Source organism: Daktulosphaira vitifoliae, unplaced genomic scaffold, assembly GCF_025091365.1.
Source record: "Daktulosphaira vitifoliae isolate Bord-2020 unplaced genomic scaffold, ASM2509136v1 Scaffold_2, whole genome shotgun sequence".
NCBI lineage: Eukaryota > Metazoa > Arthropoda > Insecta > Hemiptera > Phylloxeridae > Daktulosphaira > Daktulosphaira vitifoliae.
The window spans coordinates 12,150,458-12,165,845 of record NW_026099573.1 but is presented as its reverse complement, the minus strand read 5'-3'; the positions used below and the strand labels follow the sequence as shown (position 1 = coordinate 12,165,845).

General features: G+C 31.1%; 1 protein-coding gene and 1 long non-coding RNA gene across 5 annotated transcripts; one reads left to right on the top strand and one right to left on the bottom strand.

Annotated features, from left to right (window-relative positions):
* Positions 1-1,488: 1,488 nt before the first annotated feature.
* On the bottom strand, positions 1,489-6,829 carry LOC126898943 (endophilin-B1). Of its 4 annotated transcripts, none has more exons than XM_050673368.1 (10): positions 6,568-6,829; positions 5,585-5,726; positions 5,289-5,408; positions 5,067-5,229; positions 4,926-4,992; positions 4,795-4,836; positions 4,461-4,651; positions 4,239-4,371; positions 2,407-2,493; positions 1,489-1,809 (listed from the first exon to the last, which is right to left on the bottom strand). In XM_050673368.1, the coding sequence occupies exons 1-10, from the start codon at positions 6,631-6,633 to the stop codon at positions 1,777-1,779; spliced, it is 1,044 nt and encodes a 347-aa protein (XP_050529325.1). In that variant the 5' UTR covers positions 6,634-6,829; the 3' UTR covers positions 1,489-1,776. The 4 variants fall into 4 exon arrangements, with proteins under 4 accessions (XP_050529325.1, XP_050529324.1, XP_050529327.1 ...); XM_050673367.1 differs by having other exon boundaries at positions 1,490-1,809; positions 2,412-2,493; XM_050673370.1 differs by lacking the exon at positions 4,795-4,836 and having other exon boundaries at positions 1,494-1,809; positions 2,412-2,493.
* A 36-nt stretch (positions 6,830-6,865) lies between these two features.
* On the top strand, positions 6,866-14,454 carry LOC126898968 (uncharacterized). The gene is made up of 3 exons (XR_007702444.1): positions 6,866-6,983; positions 12,726-13,002; positions 14,270-14,454. It is a non-coding gene; the product is annotated as an uncharacterized LOC126898968 (long non-coding RNA).
* The last annotated feature ends 934 nt before the right edge of the window (positions 14,455-15,388 follow it).

Genomic DNA, 15,388 nt, shown 5'->3' with positions numbered 1-15,388 from the left:
ACTATGGGGTTCTTACACATTTTTATTACTGAAAATATCTTATATTCTTAGTGTTTATCAACTAATTATTTTTTTTAACTAAAAAATTTGCTATTCTACAATTTATTTTTATTTTTTCTATTATATTGAATACAATTTTATACTAATTATTTTGTTTTTATAAATCTTACTTCCGGTGATGGACTAACGACCACCCATCCCGGAGTATAAATGGTTAAGAAACTTCCTTCTTTGAGGGAGGCCATGATAGCCTTTAATTAGTTGATAAATGCGAAAAAAAAAATTTTACTAATACTAATATTCTTACAATAAGTAGAATTAGAAATTTTCAAATAGAGTTAGAAGAGATAATTATTAGACATTTTTTACCAAAACTTAGATAATATAGTATAAAGTTATTAGCTATTATATATTTTCAATGACCAATTGATGATCCCTATAAGAGAGCTTTAGTAACTGCTTTGGAACCCTACGACTTTTATTTCCATGTTGACAACATAGCTAACCAATTTAAAATAAATATGTGCTTGTTACATTATTAGCTAATAAAGTTTAGTTTCATTGTCATTAGTATGATACTATGCACAAATTGTTTAGTGAAAATATTTGTCTAAAAATTATAAAATGTATGAAAAAATAAAAAATGGCTTGTAAAAGTGAAGAATTAACTAAAATAAAATTGTCTCCGAATTAACCACTCTCTCTACACAAAAAAATACAATAATTCAGCTTTCTAAAAGATCAAATCATGTTATGAATTGACAAATCCAATAACTCTTGAAGCAGTAAATATTTTATTTTACTTTTTTTTAAAATAATTGTCAGATTTATATTAATAATATCATATTTTTTTAATTTATGAATAAATATTAGTTTTAAAATATTTCAAAAAAGTCATTTTTTAGAATAAATCTTAAAAAATAATATGATATTTCAATATTTTATTAATATTTTGTTGTTAAGTTTCAAGTGCAATATTGAATATTTATTATTTATTTTATTACCTAAATCTTATTATTTTAAGTAAGGATACAGAAAGTAGGGGCACAATGTGGCGCAGTAGATCGCCTCCTTAGTGCTGGTGTTCAGCTGTGCTGTTTGTGGTTAGTCTTCAGACAGGTGATCAGCAATAGTGATGAGGATCTTGCCTCCTTACTGTTTTACTCAGCCATAATGAATTTACTTTAGGTCAATAGTGAGTATAAAAATCCTGTCATATCAGCAAGGTAAAGTAGATAATGATGGTATAATAGAGAAAGTTAACATGTACCAATTAATTGTATTTATAAAATATTGTGAAAATGTTACTCATAAAAAAAATTAGAAAAAATTAACTATGTTTTAACATTTAATTTGTCACATATTTTATTTTAATAGAAACTGTTATAACTAAATTATGAAATATTCGTTTTAGTTACACCTTGCAAATACATAAAAAAATAATTATTCATATTTTAATTTTTATAATAATTGGTAATTGATTTAGTTACACAATTTATACAGGTATAAATACTTTAGATGTTTAAAGTATGAATATATTTATCCATTTTAAATTCAGTAATATTAATTATTAACTTATCACAAAAAATATGTCACATGACTAATTTCTATTCAGTTGATATCAATTTTATTAAGCAAAATTAGAGGTGTTTGTTCAAGCAATGATAATTTGTTTGGAAAATATTTTATGCCTATAATCCACATTTAATGTAAAATTATTATATAACTTCTATCCTTTCCTTCATAACATGGCTATTGGTTGATATTGTAAAGTATTCATAACATTTTTTTGAAAAATGTTGAAATGCTCTAGAAATTAAATAACGAAATATTAATTAAATATTATGGTAATAATATTTTCTTAAAATTTACTCTACAAAATTGTTATTTTTCAATATTTTATAAAATGTTTGAAATTTTTTTTTTTTTATAAGAACAAAGCAACATTAAATATTTACTAGATTAAAAATTATTGGATTTGTCATATCCTTGTGACTCGCTCAAATTTTGGTGCTTTTATTACTTAAAATAAAAATTATGTAAAAATAATTGTTGTTTAATAATTTATTTAAAAATAATCAGATCAATATTAATTATTTAACAAAATTCTCTAAAAACTAGTTATAGTTAATTATTTAATTCACAATATTTGGATTCTTAAAAGTAACAGTTACCGAATGTTTATAATTTAATGATTTTTATTTACATTAAACTAAAAATAAAATACAAAGTGACAACTGTAAGAATTTAAATATCACTATTAAATATTTATAGAAAAAAGGTAAAAATTAGACTTGAAGTTAAACACAAGTTTAAAATATCTTTAAAAACTTTTAGTGAGAACTGTTAATAGGAATAATAGTTTTGTATAAAAATGAATAATTAACTTTGATTAAGAAGTCTTACATTACTTTTATAAACTTTTCCTTTTTGAATTTTTTTACCAATAAAATAATTTGAACCGATGTCTGAATTTACATCTATACTTATTATCTGTTAAAAATAAAAATAAATATTTTTAACAAGATTTAAAACAAAAATTATCAAATATCAGTAGTTGCTTATCTATTTTTGATTTGTATGTAATATACAAATTAAAACTAGATAAGCAACGTAAAAGTAAAGGATTTTGTTTAACAAAGTAATTTTTGTTTAATCTACTAATTACCCTTGATACAAATAATAAAGTTCAAATTGGTATTGCATGGTTGTTAATAACAAAAAAAAAAAAAAAGAAAAAAAAAAAGAAATTAAAGAAGAATTAATGAAAAATGTTAAGAATATCAAATTGTATTTAAAGTATTTAGAAAATTTATTTGAAGAGTATAAACTATAAGAGTATTGAAACTTCAGTGTTTTATATTAATGTAAGTATATATGTTATTAGAAGAGGTTCAAAATATACAATTCAATGATACAATTTTGATAGATTTTAATTTTTCAAAAAACAATTCAATTTTTGATCATTTATGTCAATAAATATTTTATTTAATATTGGACTATTTATAAAAATAAAAAATTTAATATGTAATATAATGTTTTAAAAGACTCAATTTTACTAATAAAAAAATTATATTATTACCATCTCAGCTATTTCTAAATTATGGTAAAATAAATTTTACTATGTGTTTATTTTTGATATGATAATAGTCGTTTTTTTACTAATTAGAGGTGGTCAAAAAAATCTAATTGTAAATTTGAAATCAATACAAAAAATTAGTTTAAAAAAACCAGCACAGGGAGGTCGCGTCACAGTAGTGACGTGGCATAGTTGGCTCAAGTATAATGATATCTGACAGTGATTAAAATCACTATAAAAAAAAAAAAAGCTTCGATGCAAATCTGTAGATAGTGTTCAATTTTAAAAAAATTGGTGGATTATTTCAAAAGCTACATGATCTCCTATTTCCTTATTTAAATTCTGATTACAAGTTTTATGATTTACAACTGTAATAAATGAATATATATAAAGGAAAATGGTGTTATTTTAAAAAACAGGTATGTCGAATGAAAGAGGGATATAAATATTATTTCTCATAAAAAAATCCATACACTTTTCAATAAGTTAAAACAATATAAAGTTAAAAATGTAAAATATAAAATCAAGAATTTTCACACAAAAATAGCATTTGGTAGCCATTTTCACCACAAAGACAAGTCCAGAGGTCAAATTTTTTTTTCCATAAGAAAGTACATTACATTAGCTTTAATTTAGGATATATATAAAAGTGTCAGACTTTCCGGAATATTTTCAAAAGTTAAGTTGAAAAAGTAAAATTTTTGTAAAAAAGTTGTCATTTTAAACCCCCCTTCCTGTGGGCAGGTAAAGGGTCAGATTTATAAAAAAAATATACCAAATGATAGGAAAAGACATAATGCATCTATAAAAAAAAATATTATATTAATTTAGTAATTTTTGAAAAATTTATGATAGTTTTAAGTAAAAATTTTTTTCGAAAATTATCGATTTTTGAATTTGTAATTTTTTTGGAGATTTCCCCCATTTACAAGGAACGAGGGAAATTTTTTCAATTTTTGAGAGTAATGTCTTCGACTAGATACGATTGTGATCTTTTGACGTTTCGTTGAAGGAAATTGGTTCAGTGAGAGCTGAGAAAAAGTGGTGACAAAAAAAAAAAATATATATATAAAGTAAAACTAATATCTTCTTAGCTTCGCATTGAAGCTAAAAATTACAACTTTCTATAAATTCTTCTTTATTAATTGATAAGACTTACTTCTCCAGCACTCAATCTCAATTCACTAGAGTCTCGTGGTTCTTGACTAGTAATTACTTTTGCCTGTTGTATTCGGCCTAAAGCTGGAGTATCTGGTGATAATGTTGCAACATTATTGTAATCAGATGGAAAACTGAAACATAATATACAATAATTTACATTATAATTGTAATAAAATAAAGCAAAGATATTTATTAATAAAATAAAATATTTATAATTAACCCTGAAAGATCAGATTGCAAACTCATAAGAGATTCATGACATTTTAAATAGAATGCTGCTTGAGTATCAACGAAATCAAGCAAATGTTGTAAATGTTGTGGATGAGCACTTGGTACACCTTCCATAAGTAACTTAGTTATTTCTGTTTGTCGGTCATATTCTGCTTGGGCTACTTTAAGATCATTTTCAGCCTAAAAGTAACACAATATTAGACAAATTGAAGTAAGTTCAATCACTACTCTACTGAAAAAATAAAATCTTAAGTTTATAAATTATTTTATTTGAAATATAAAATAAAACAAACGCCACACATTACAGCTTTTCCTTTTATTACCTTTTCAATTTGTTCTTCTACAGTTGGACCTGTTTCGTCTGGCTGCATGAAATTATTTTATCAATCAATTAACCTAGCGTTTATTTTATTCTATTAATTTTGATTAAAACAATTTTAAATAAAAATTTTACCTTATCTTTAGTTGTTGACAACATTCTTACTTTACGCATTCGTGTTTTGCAAGCATCTAAGTCTAATCTACACAAATTTTAAACATTAAAATTAATTTAAAAAGGTATAAAAATAAAGATATAAGAATAACAGTTTTCTACCTTCTTTTTTCCAAGAGAGATCTTTCTTTAACAATAGTTTTCATATCCGTTTCTAAATATTTATTCATAGGATTAATAAAACAATCATAAGCTGATCTAACAAATTCTCTTTGATTAAGTCCTAATGATTGCTGGGCATTACCAACTTTAATCAGTGCACTACCTGAAGGTATAAATATTTTATTTTTTAGTAGTTCATACCAATATTATTTTGAATTATACCATATGCAGTGTCTGGGCCAAAATTATTTCCCGCTTCAGTCATGGCCAGTCCTAAATATTCTAGACTACTTAATTCACTTTTTTTTTTATCCAAAAAGAATAGATTTTCTACTCTCATACCTAAACATGGTTTTATTTATTATTTTATGATACAGTTTATTATGCTATAAAATAATATGTTATTATAAGCATTCTAATAAAAATTATAAAATTAATTATTTTTCATAGATCTACAATTTGTAAAATACTGTATTAAACTTTTTAAATTTCTTTTAAGAAAATAATTTTTTCTATACCAGGATTATAGTTCAAAATGAACTCCATATTTTTAATCATGTTTTCAGTGTTTTGTTTGGTACTATCACAGAAACAAACTAATTTCTCAAAGTTAGGATCGAGCTCTGTTTTTTCTGCTTTACCCAATTTTTCTTCAGTAAACTGAAAAATAAATTAATACTTAATGATTTCTGATTAAACAGTTTTACCTGAAAATTGTTAATACATCCTATTTATGAACAATAACTTGATACTGTGATACTAAACTATATTGTTTTTAGTATACTCTGTATTATACTAAGTTATGTATATATAAATAGAGTAAAAATAAAATAGCATGTTTTGTAAGTAATCTTTTTTGAGTTATAAAAAGTTAATTAATTAAGACCACATAACTTTATAAGTGTTTTCAGTGCTGGTGTCAGGTTTTGCTAGGCCCCTATGCCAAAAGGGAACAGTTAAATTGTGATAGATTTTCTCAGTAAAAATGATAACATGGTAAAAATAAAAAAAAAAATTTGTTTGGAGAGGGTAATAAATGTTTTTTTGAGTGTACATTAACCCCAAAATTAAAACTTAAACTATGCCACTGCTATGTGTATAAAGCCCCATAAAATGTGGGATCAAGGGCATGTGTCTCTCCTTGTGCTAGCACTGTATGTTTTTATACTTTTCAAATAACTACACAAGAAAAATTATAAAAGTTAATCTCAAAATTGCAGATTATTGAAAAAAAAAAAATTAATATGTTAATCTTAAATTCACTTAAAAATAAAATTTATTTCACTAGAAGGATAATATTTACAAATAAGGTTGTCAATAATTTTGTTTATTTATTTATTAAATAATTATTCTAGAAATGTTTTGCTTAATATTAAAAAATAAATTTTAAATTCTTTATTAATCCATATGTTACTGTAAGTAAACTACGAATTTAGTAGCAAACATGTAAATTTTATTATTTTCTTAAGTTTTATTCAATTAAAAATATTGATTCATGCACCTGCACAGCTCGGCTTAAAGCAGTCCCAGCGTCCTTAAATATTTGTTTAACATTTTCTAAATCCATATCGTTTGTATGCCACACCAAATGTTAAGTAGAACACAATTTACTTAAAATCAAACTAATTGTTCAAGTAATCAGAAAAAGTATCTTATATTTGGGTGAGCTGAGAAATAATTAATTAACACACAATATAATTAATACACTGAAATGCACTGCTAGAAGTACAATTTCGTTTTATAGACGTTGACATTGTAATCTATAAAGGCTCAGTTTAGCATTGACGATAACGCAGGAATAGCTGATAAAAACAAATACGAGGAAGTGGTGACGTTGAGGAAAGCGCCAAGGTATGAAATAATCAATATTTAAAAGAAGGAAAATACACATTTTCATTTTATTAGGATTAGTTTAAAGTATGTATTATAATTAAGTAAAATTCCACTGAAATATTTTTATCTCTATTATTATTAAACCACGATTTTTTATTTAATTGCAAACCTAAATTTTTCTATTTAAGTATTTTAGTGTGCGAGTGGCACACTAATCGACGCGTAAAGTACAGAGATTTTTAAGGGAGATGGTTTTTAGTCATAATTTGAAACTAGTTGCTAAAAAGATTGGTTTAATGAACAAAAGTGATTAATTATTCAAAATGCATTAAATAAAGTTAAAAAATTGTTGAAATCGAAACATCTATGTCAAGCTGCATACTTAATAAACGAGTGCTAAGATGTAATTATAATTACACTGTTCGAATAAATACTTTTATTTATTGTAAATAAAAGATTATTTTTTAAAAATTAACAATTGAGTCTTGAGGGGGGGAAGGGCTAAATGCCTTCTTATTTATTGACTATAATTTTTAGTGATTGGTTGAAATGTTTAATAATCAATACAGAGGTAAATTGAGTTTTTAAGACGTGATTGAATGTTAATAATAAATATAATTATTAAACAGTGCTAAAAGAAGTTTTAGTGTAATATTATCCGAACATCACAAAATTATCTTAAATATGATATCTATAAATCATTGCATAAATTTTTACATAATTTTTAATATTATTCCTTTTGAATACTATATGAAGTTCTGTCTTTACAAAGTAATAACTGTTTGATCTCGCATAAAAAACTCGATGAGAAGTTAACATACCATCCAACTTAGCGTTTACGACCGGGTATATTACGAAATAATTGATTATTTTATTACCCCACAATATTAAAAATGAACTCTATGCCGTTGAATATTGTATATAACGATTATACCTTCTAAGAGCGGTATAGTGAAATAGATTTACCTCAGAATATCAATATAATACGTCATTGGCTCAGTGTAACAACCAGGCTATTTTTAAGATTACATTATTTTATTAGCTTCTAATTAACACGATTTTTCTATGTACTTCAGTATAAACCGGAGTTTTATATTAGGATTATTTTCGTAGATATTTAATCTAGTAAACGCCCGTTATTACTGTTCGGTCGTATCAAAGCGAGTTCGGTTGTCAGTTCTATGAGCGCGACCTGTCCTAACTAGTTTTACTGTTGGGGTAGTGTACAGAGGCGGATTTAAGGCACTGCAACCTATGCGGCCGCATAGGGCGGCAAATTTTTGTTGAATATTGGTTTAGTTTTTATAATATAAAATTACTAATTTTTTAATTTATTTTACTACTACAAAATTTTGAACGGCGTATGAGGATTTTATATTCGTTTATTTTTAGCAATGTGATATTCGTTTTTCCTAGGAACTCGTTGATAATGAGGATGACGACACAATGATTGTACTATACAGAGTGTCCCACCGCGTTTTACTCGATTTAATATCAATTGAATAGTTCAGCTGAGTAAAACACGGTGGGATACTCTGTATTATAGCTTATGTTATTGTTTAGAGAATGTATGTAATACAATTCTATACATGTATATATAAAATAAATACTAGAGTATAGCCTAAAAATGTTCGCTTTATAGAAACGAATAGATATTTTTAGATTATTTGATAAGACAAATCTACAGTTTATCCGTTTATAAATTTATTGAGTTTGCAAGTGGGCTATTTTTTAATAATTCGTCCTGTAACAACAACATGGTTTGCCACTTGCATAACGACTAGCTATAGTAGCTAGGGTCGCCACCACCTAGGCGAGGTGTCACACCTATCAGATATGATTACCGGACCATAGGTGGAATTTAATTTTAAGTTAATTAAAAGTATAATCTAAGTTAATATGTCGTTATATGTATAAATTACTATAATACCTCGTGATTTATTAAACACAATATGACAATCAAAGTTGTATGTGGTTGATATGTAAAACATACCGTAGCCCGTGTCTAGATTAAGGAATAGGGATAAAAACACGCGAGTAATTAAGTTACTCGCGCAATAAAATAAATATTACAGTTGAAATTAATAAGGAAATTTAATTTAATTGTTAAAAAAAAAAAATTAAGTTAAACATGGACAAAAATGCGAATGCATCAAAAACCATGTCTACAAATAAAGGCAATACAAATAAAATAAAATATTTANTTGTCTACAAATAAAGGCAATAAAAATAAAATAAAATATTTAAACAAAAAAAAACAAATAATATTACAAACATCACGGACGGTATTGGAACACATCCGTTAATGTTAATCGGAAATTAATAAAAAACACCAGAAGCGGTCTGGACACTCGCTCCTTAGCGTTGGCTAGAAGAAATGGGAAACACGTGCTCTCCACACATTAACAAAATTAAGTTAATTTACGATAAAATAAAAATAAAATAAAATAATTAATAAAATATAGCTCATTACATAAATATAATATATAAAAAAAGGTCGATACCCGGTCTCCGAAGAGACCCATCCGATGGTCTGGATGCTTCACCGAAAAGACCTGGCCGTTCGCCGTTGGCGGCTCTACTCCATCATTGAAAAAAGAATGTCAATAAAACTATAAACGTGTGCACCCTAGCACGGTCAATGACAGAAGAAAGAATGGACAAGAGTCAACACCGATCTAACGGCAATTTCAAATCGATAACGGCCAGTCTTTTTGGAAGGAATCATAACTGATAAACAATTCGATTTTAATTATATTTCTCTTTTATCGCCTTATCTAGCGGTCAGCGGCAAAATAATGAGTGGTTGACACCGCTGTGTCAGAAAAAGGTTCTTTCGCGCGATAAAATAAATAAGTAGACATAACAAAAATCATAAACGGTCCACCTTCGAATTTATGACGTTACAAGTTATTTGGTAGTAGTCCGTCAACCGATAGGTATACCGATACGTACCCATAATTTATTTTAAGTGCCGATATTGTTGTTTTTGTATTTCAAACGTACGTGAGAATTATTTAGTGACGATATTGGTGTTTACAGTGGTATTAAAATGAACAGAAAAAAGTTAAGTGGATCTCAATATAAAAAGAAAACAATAGAAAAGGCGGGAAAATTAAGTAATGTCCTCAAACAGACCTAAAAGGTAGATGCATTTTTTAAACCAAAAAAAGAAAATGAGGTACAACAAGTATCTATTTCTAATTTGTTTTAACCTAAGATGAATGATTTTAATATTTTTACTTCACCTAAAAAAAATTAATAGAAAATCAGAATCTAGAATGTATACCTTCAACCTCTTCTGCCATTTATTGTCATTCTTTGTCTACCGCCCAAGATGAAATATGTACAGGTTTCGAGTCACTATCAATGTCTTATTCAAATGATCCTTCAATATGGATTATAACTTTGAGATTATTTTGCTGTTAATGGTTTTGAACAAAATAAAAATATTGATTTTTCTAAATCGTAGCGTATATATAGTAATAGAGAGAAACGTTTATTAACGAAGAATATGTTTGAGAGAAAACATTTTAATGGACAAATAATCGATAGACCATGGTTAATTTATTCTGAAATATTAGGCAAAGTATTTTGTGGACTTCGTTGATTATTCCAAGACAATAATAATAATTCATTTTTAGCATCTGAAGGGTATAATGATTCCCGTTTCGCTGCGCTACAGAGTCGGTGTGATCGAACTCTATGAGGCTACGAAACGTCGGTACGAGCGTAGTTTCCGTAGCTCGGGGAATCGGGCGCGTCCTTAGGTTGCGGATAGAGGAACGGCCTGCAGATATGCAGGTTAACCGCGAAATAAGCAGTCCATTAATTTGGATTGACGAATAAGCGGTCGCGGACAGCGAGCCGCCCAAACGCTTGTTAACCCTGTAGATATACAAAGTAGCTGTGAAATAAGCCTTTATGGACGAATAAGCGGTAGCGTTTGGGTGCGAAAGGAGTTAAACGGCAATGCAACTAGTGAAGTTAGTCGCTCACTGGCCGGAGGGACTGGCTATGAGGGTAGCCCCCTCAAATCATATCACATTTATGAAAATGGAATCGAAAAGAGTAAATGTTACTGTATCAGGGGACTCGGATGCCCCAGTGCCGGCGGTTGGTAGGGGGCGTACCTTCCAGGTGTCGTCATCAATTGAATACGTACCAAATGCAGGAGTGTTGAGGCAGGCTCCTGTAGCCAATCGGCGTGATGGACCGCGGCCTAACGGTCGCGGACATCGAGTCGGGCGACGGTTACGTAGTAGCGAGGATAGACGGCATCGACGTTTTGAGCTGCTACGCGCCGCCCAGCTTGCCAATCGCCGAACTCCTCGAGCCCGTGTCCTCCTGCTTGCGGGCAGCCTCGGGACGGCCGCGGGGAGATCGTGGCCGGGGATTTCAACGCCCACTCTCCGGTCTGGGGGTCGGCGGACACGAATCAGCGTGGCGAAGACCTGTTGGATCTGATGTCGGCCTTCGGGCTGGTGTCGGCCAACAGGGGCTCCACCCCGACGTTCGAGGGTCACTCCTCGAGCTCGGTGGTGGACGTCACGCTGGTGTTCCCGTCGTGTATGAGTGCGGCAACGGCGCCTCCACCCCCTCCCGAGTCGTGCCCCGCAAGCCGTCCCGCGGAGAGTGAGTGGGCTGGCGGGTCGGACCGGCCACGGACGTCAACGCATTCGAGATGGGCTTACTACTCGCTCAATGGTCGGCGCCCGCGGTACCGGACCGACACGTCTTCGTGAGCGAAGCGGCGGAAGAGTTGGACCGGAGAGTAGTCGCAACCTGCGACTTCGACCTCCCAGCCAAACAACCACCGTCGACTCGCGGACCGTCAGTCCACTGGTCATAGCGATCGGGTCATCTCTTATGAGAGCGCCGCGGGCCCGAGATTCATACCTGTTATGGGAGGTGTCCCGCAAGGGTCAGTTTTCGGGCCTCTGTTGTGGAACATCGCGTACGAATTGCCTGGCGGGACTCATGCTCAATTTGGTAGGGCCGAGAGAGATGTGGTGCAGACTTTTAATCAGCGTCGTACACTCGGTCTTCCTGTACGGGTCCCCGGTTTGGGCGGATACTCTTGAGTATTCGTTAACTCCAACCGGTCCCTCGAACCCGAGGCGCTCTGCATACCCTCTTCCGGTGCGAGGCGTGGGCCCAGGAGCGGGACTCTTTGGAGTCTTGACTAGGGTCCACGTTCCGAGTCGGGTCCATGATAGACTTGATGTTGAGGAGTCGGGAGGCGTGGAGGCTCGTCAAAGCGTTCGCCGAATCCGTCTTATTAAAGAAGGAGGAAGCGGAACGCCTAAGACAGAGGCAGCCACGCCGCCCGGCACAGGAGGACCTGAGGCGCTGGTTTAGGCCAGTGCTTTAGGTTCTCTTTTTTTTGTAATGTTTTATGTCTTGTGAGTTATTTTGGCAGTCCTCCCTAACAGTTCCCACTCTGGGATCCGGTTAACGGGAGGGGGCCACACCACGTAGCGAATCAGCTCTTGATTAATTTCGGGCTGATTCGCAACATGGTGGTGTGAATTATTAAGACGGCGTGGGTCGCCTTGAAGTAATGCCTCACGGCAGTTCCAGGGCAGCCCACAATAATTCCGGTCGTTATAAAAAAAAAAGGGGGTCAGTCATACGATAATGCCAATAACATGTCGGGGCCCTATAAAGGTCTACAGGCAAGAATACGAGAACTCAATCCGTTAGCTTTTTACATACCGTGTGCAGCGCACTCTTTAAATTTAATGGGAACACACTCCATCGAAGCTTCAAATGAATCTGTCAAGTTTTTTTGTCTATTACAACATTTTTATAATTTTTTTTCAGCGTCAACTTACAGATGGTCAATTTTAAAATCTCATTTGAAATCAAATGCTATAACGGTAAAAAGTCTTTCAGTTACGCGCTGGTCGTCAAGGTATGATGCTTATGTCAGCTTATATGAATTATGGTAACAGTACAAGTTCTTAAAGCAATCGAAATAGATAAAACTGAAAAATCAGAAACAATATGTAAAGCACGAGGACTTAGAATACAACTTGAAAAGTTGAAAATGGCGTTCTTGGTTTTCTTATGGGGTTTTCTACTTCACAGATTAAATGCTGTAAGTAAACAATTACAGAATATTAACATTGATGTCTGTACAGTCCTCGAGTTGTATGATTCATTGATTCATTTAGTAGACTCATAGCGAAATTCATTTAATGTATACGAAGAAAAAACACTATGCAAAGTAAAAAACAAAACTTATTTTAAAAATACTATAAAAAGAAAAAAAACAGTTCACCATGACGAAACTCGAGATGGTCAAGTAGATATATTGGCAAAAGACAATTTTAGAATTAACACTTTTTATGTCATATTAGACAGTAAACCATTCGATTTTTTATCAAACTTCGTGAATTAGAAGACTCTAAGATAGTGGAAAAAGCGAATGAACTATTTAACGTTTAAAATTTAGATTTAGAAAAAAATTAGTTAATAAATGAACTATTACATTTTGGTTCTCATCTTATAACAACTTTTAATGAAAAGAAAATTACACAGTTTTTATCTATAATATTTATCTCAACACCAGCCACTAACTATACTGCCGAACGTTCGTTTCGGTTTTAAAGAAATTGAAAAATTGTTTACGATCAACTATGTTGCAAGAAAGATTAAACTTCTTGGCAATGTTAACTATACAGGGTGATTTTTTTATAATAACCCACTCAATTACTTGCAGAATATATATAATTTAAACATATTTTTTTATGGTTTTCTTTAATTACACATTATTCTTGAATTATTAACTATTTAAAACTTTTTATATTCATCCCTTATGCCTTGTTAGGGTGTCAACTTTGTTTTTTTAAATGGGAACACATATTTTTAATTTAATAAAATGTTTGGATTTTTAATTCAATAGTAAATGGCATTTGAATTTTTTGTATAACTTTATTAGTTTATTAGATATAAACATTTAAAGTTTCAAATTTTTTAGTTAATATACATGTATAATACACAAGGGATTATAAATACAGATAGCTAATTAGATTTTTATGACATTGCTGTCACAGTCACGGATTGTTTATTATCCATTATGACTATCAATAGATATACTTTCTGTATTGTCAGTTAGTGTATTATAAACTCACAAAAATGTACCTTACTACCATCAATCATTACAAGCAGGGGAAGTTCCATAAAGAGAAATTGTAGGAAATTTGTTGTATCTTAAGTCAGATTACAAGGCTTGATATAACGTTTGTTGTAAATCTTATCAGTCGCTATTTAGAAAAGCCTCTAATAATAAATTGAAATATAGTGTGACGTATTTTAAAATATTTAAGAAGAACTTATAACTATAGTTTATTTTTTTATTCTAGGGTGAAACTTAAGTTACATGGTTATAGTGATGCAGACTATGATGGCGGTGATACAACAACTAGGCGATCAACATTAGGATACATTATTTATTATTTATTTTCATGATGACCAATGGAATAGTAGCATGGTATTCATAAAGGCAAAAATCGATAGCACTATCAACTGTCGAGGTTGAATACGCATCTCTGAGTCAAGCAGTCCAGGAACTAACTTAGTTTAAACTACTAACAAGTAATCTTCTGGAAACACAGAACTCTCCACATTTCCTTTTGGATCCGTGGAGAGGTTCCCCTCAGCTGTGGCGGTTGTTGAGGATGGCGGTTTCCTGAGTCCCTTTTCCTTACGTAACCCACTTCCTCTCTTCACTTTCGAGATAGGAGTGAAGTGTGTCCGTTTATTTCTTACCTGTGCCTTGCCTTCTTTTTCGAGTGGCACTGGTGATTCTTCATCCTTCTTCTTCCCAGATTTTTGAAGAGCACATTTTTTTTCACATCCTTCTGGGCTGCTTTGCAACTTAGTTCTAGAAGCAACTCTACCCATTCTAAAATATAGACTGCGCTTCAGTTCCTCCAGTTTGACTATGCTCTTCTCGTCCACACATAGGAACAAAGTTTGTCCTTTCGAGCTAACCTCTGTCTTATAGTGGACTTTCCAGATCGCTATGTTCATCCCTGGGTTCAGTTTTGTCAAAATTGAAGATTTTCTTCAATTCTTTTGGCAGCCCTGGTATATGAGTGACCATCCGTTTGTACTTGATCGGGTTGTAAGCTACCATTTGGATTTCTGCACCGTCCTAAGGTTTTATCAGGTTAATATGATCAGTGAGCCACTTAAGAGAGCTCTTTTGGGCTGCACTGATCACAAGTGCTCCATCAATGAGTCAGGTGTCTTCAAACCTTGATACGTCGCACAGTGGGGCAAATGACATCAAAAGTTGGCAAAAATAGCACTTATCGAATTTAACTTATCTTTTCGAATTATAATATACACCAATAAAGGAGTTTATACTGCATTAGAAATCGGTTTCGTGCACGAGTTGTGGCTTAAATTGATTTAGTTACAGCAGTTATAATATAAGTCCGCAGTGTATTATAAAATAAAATTAAACAGTATAATAT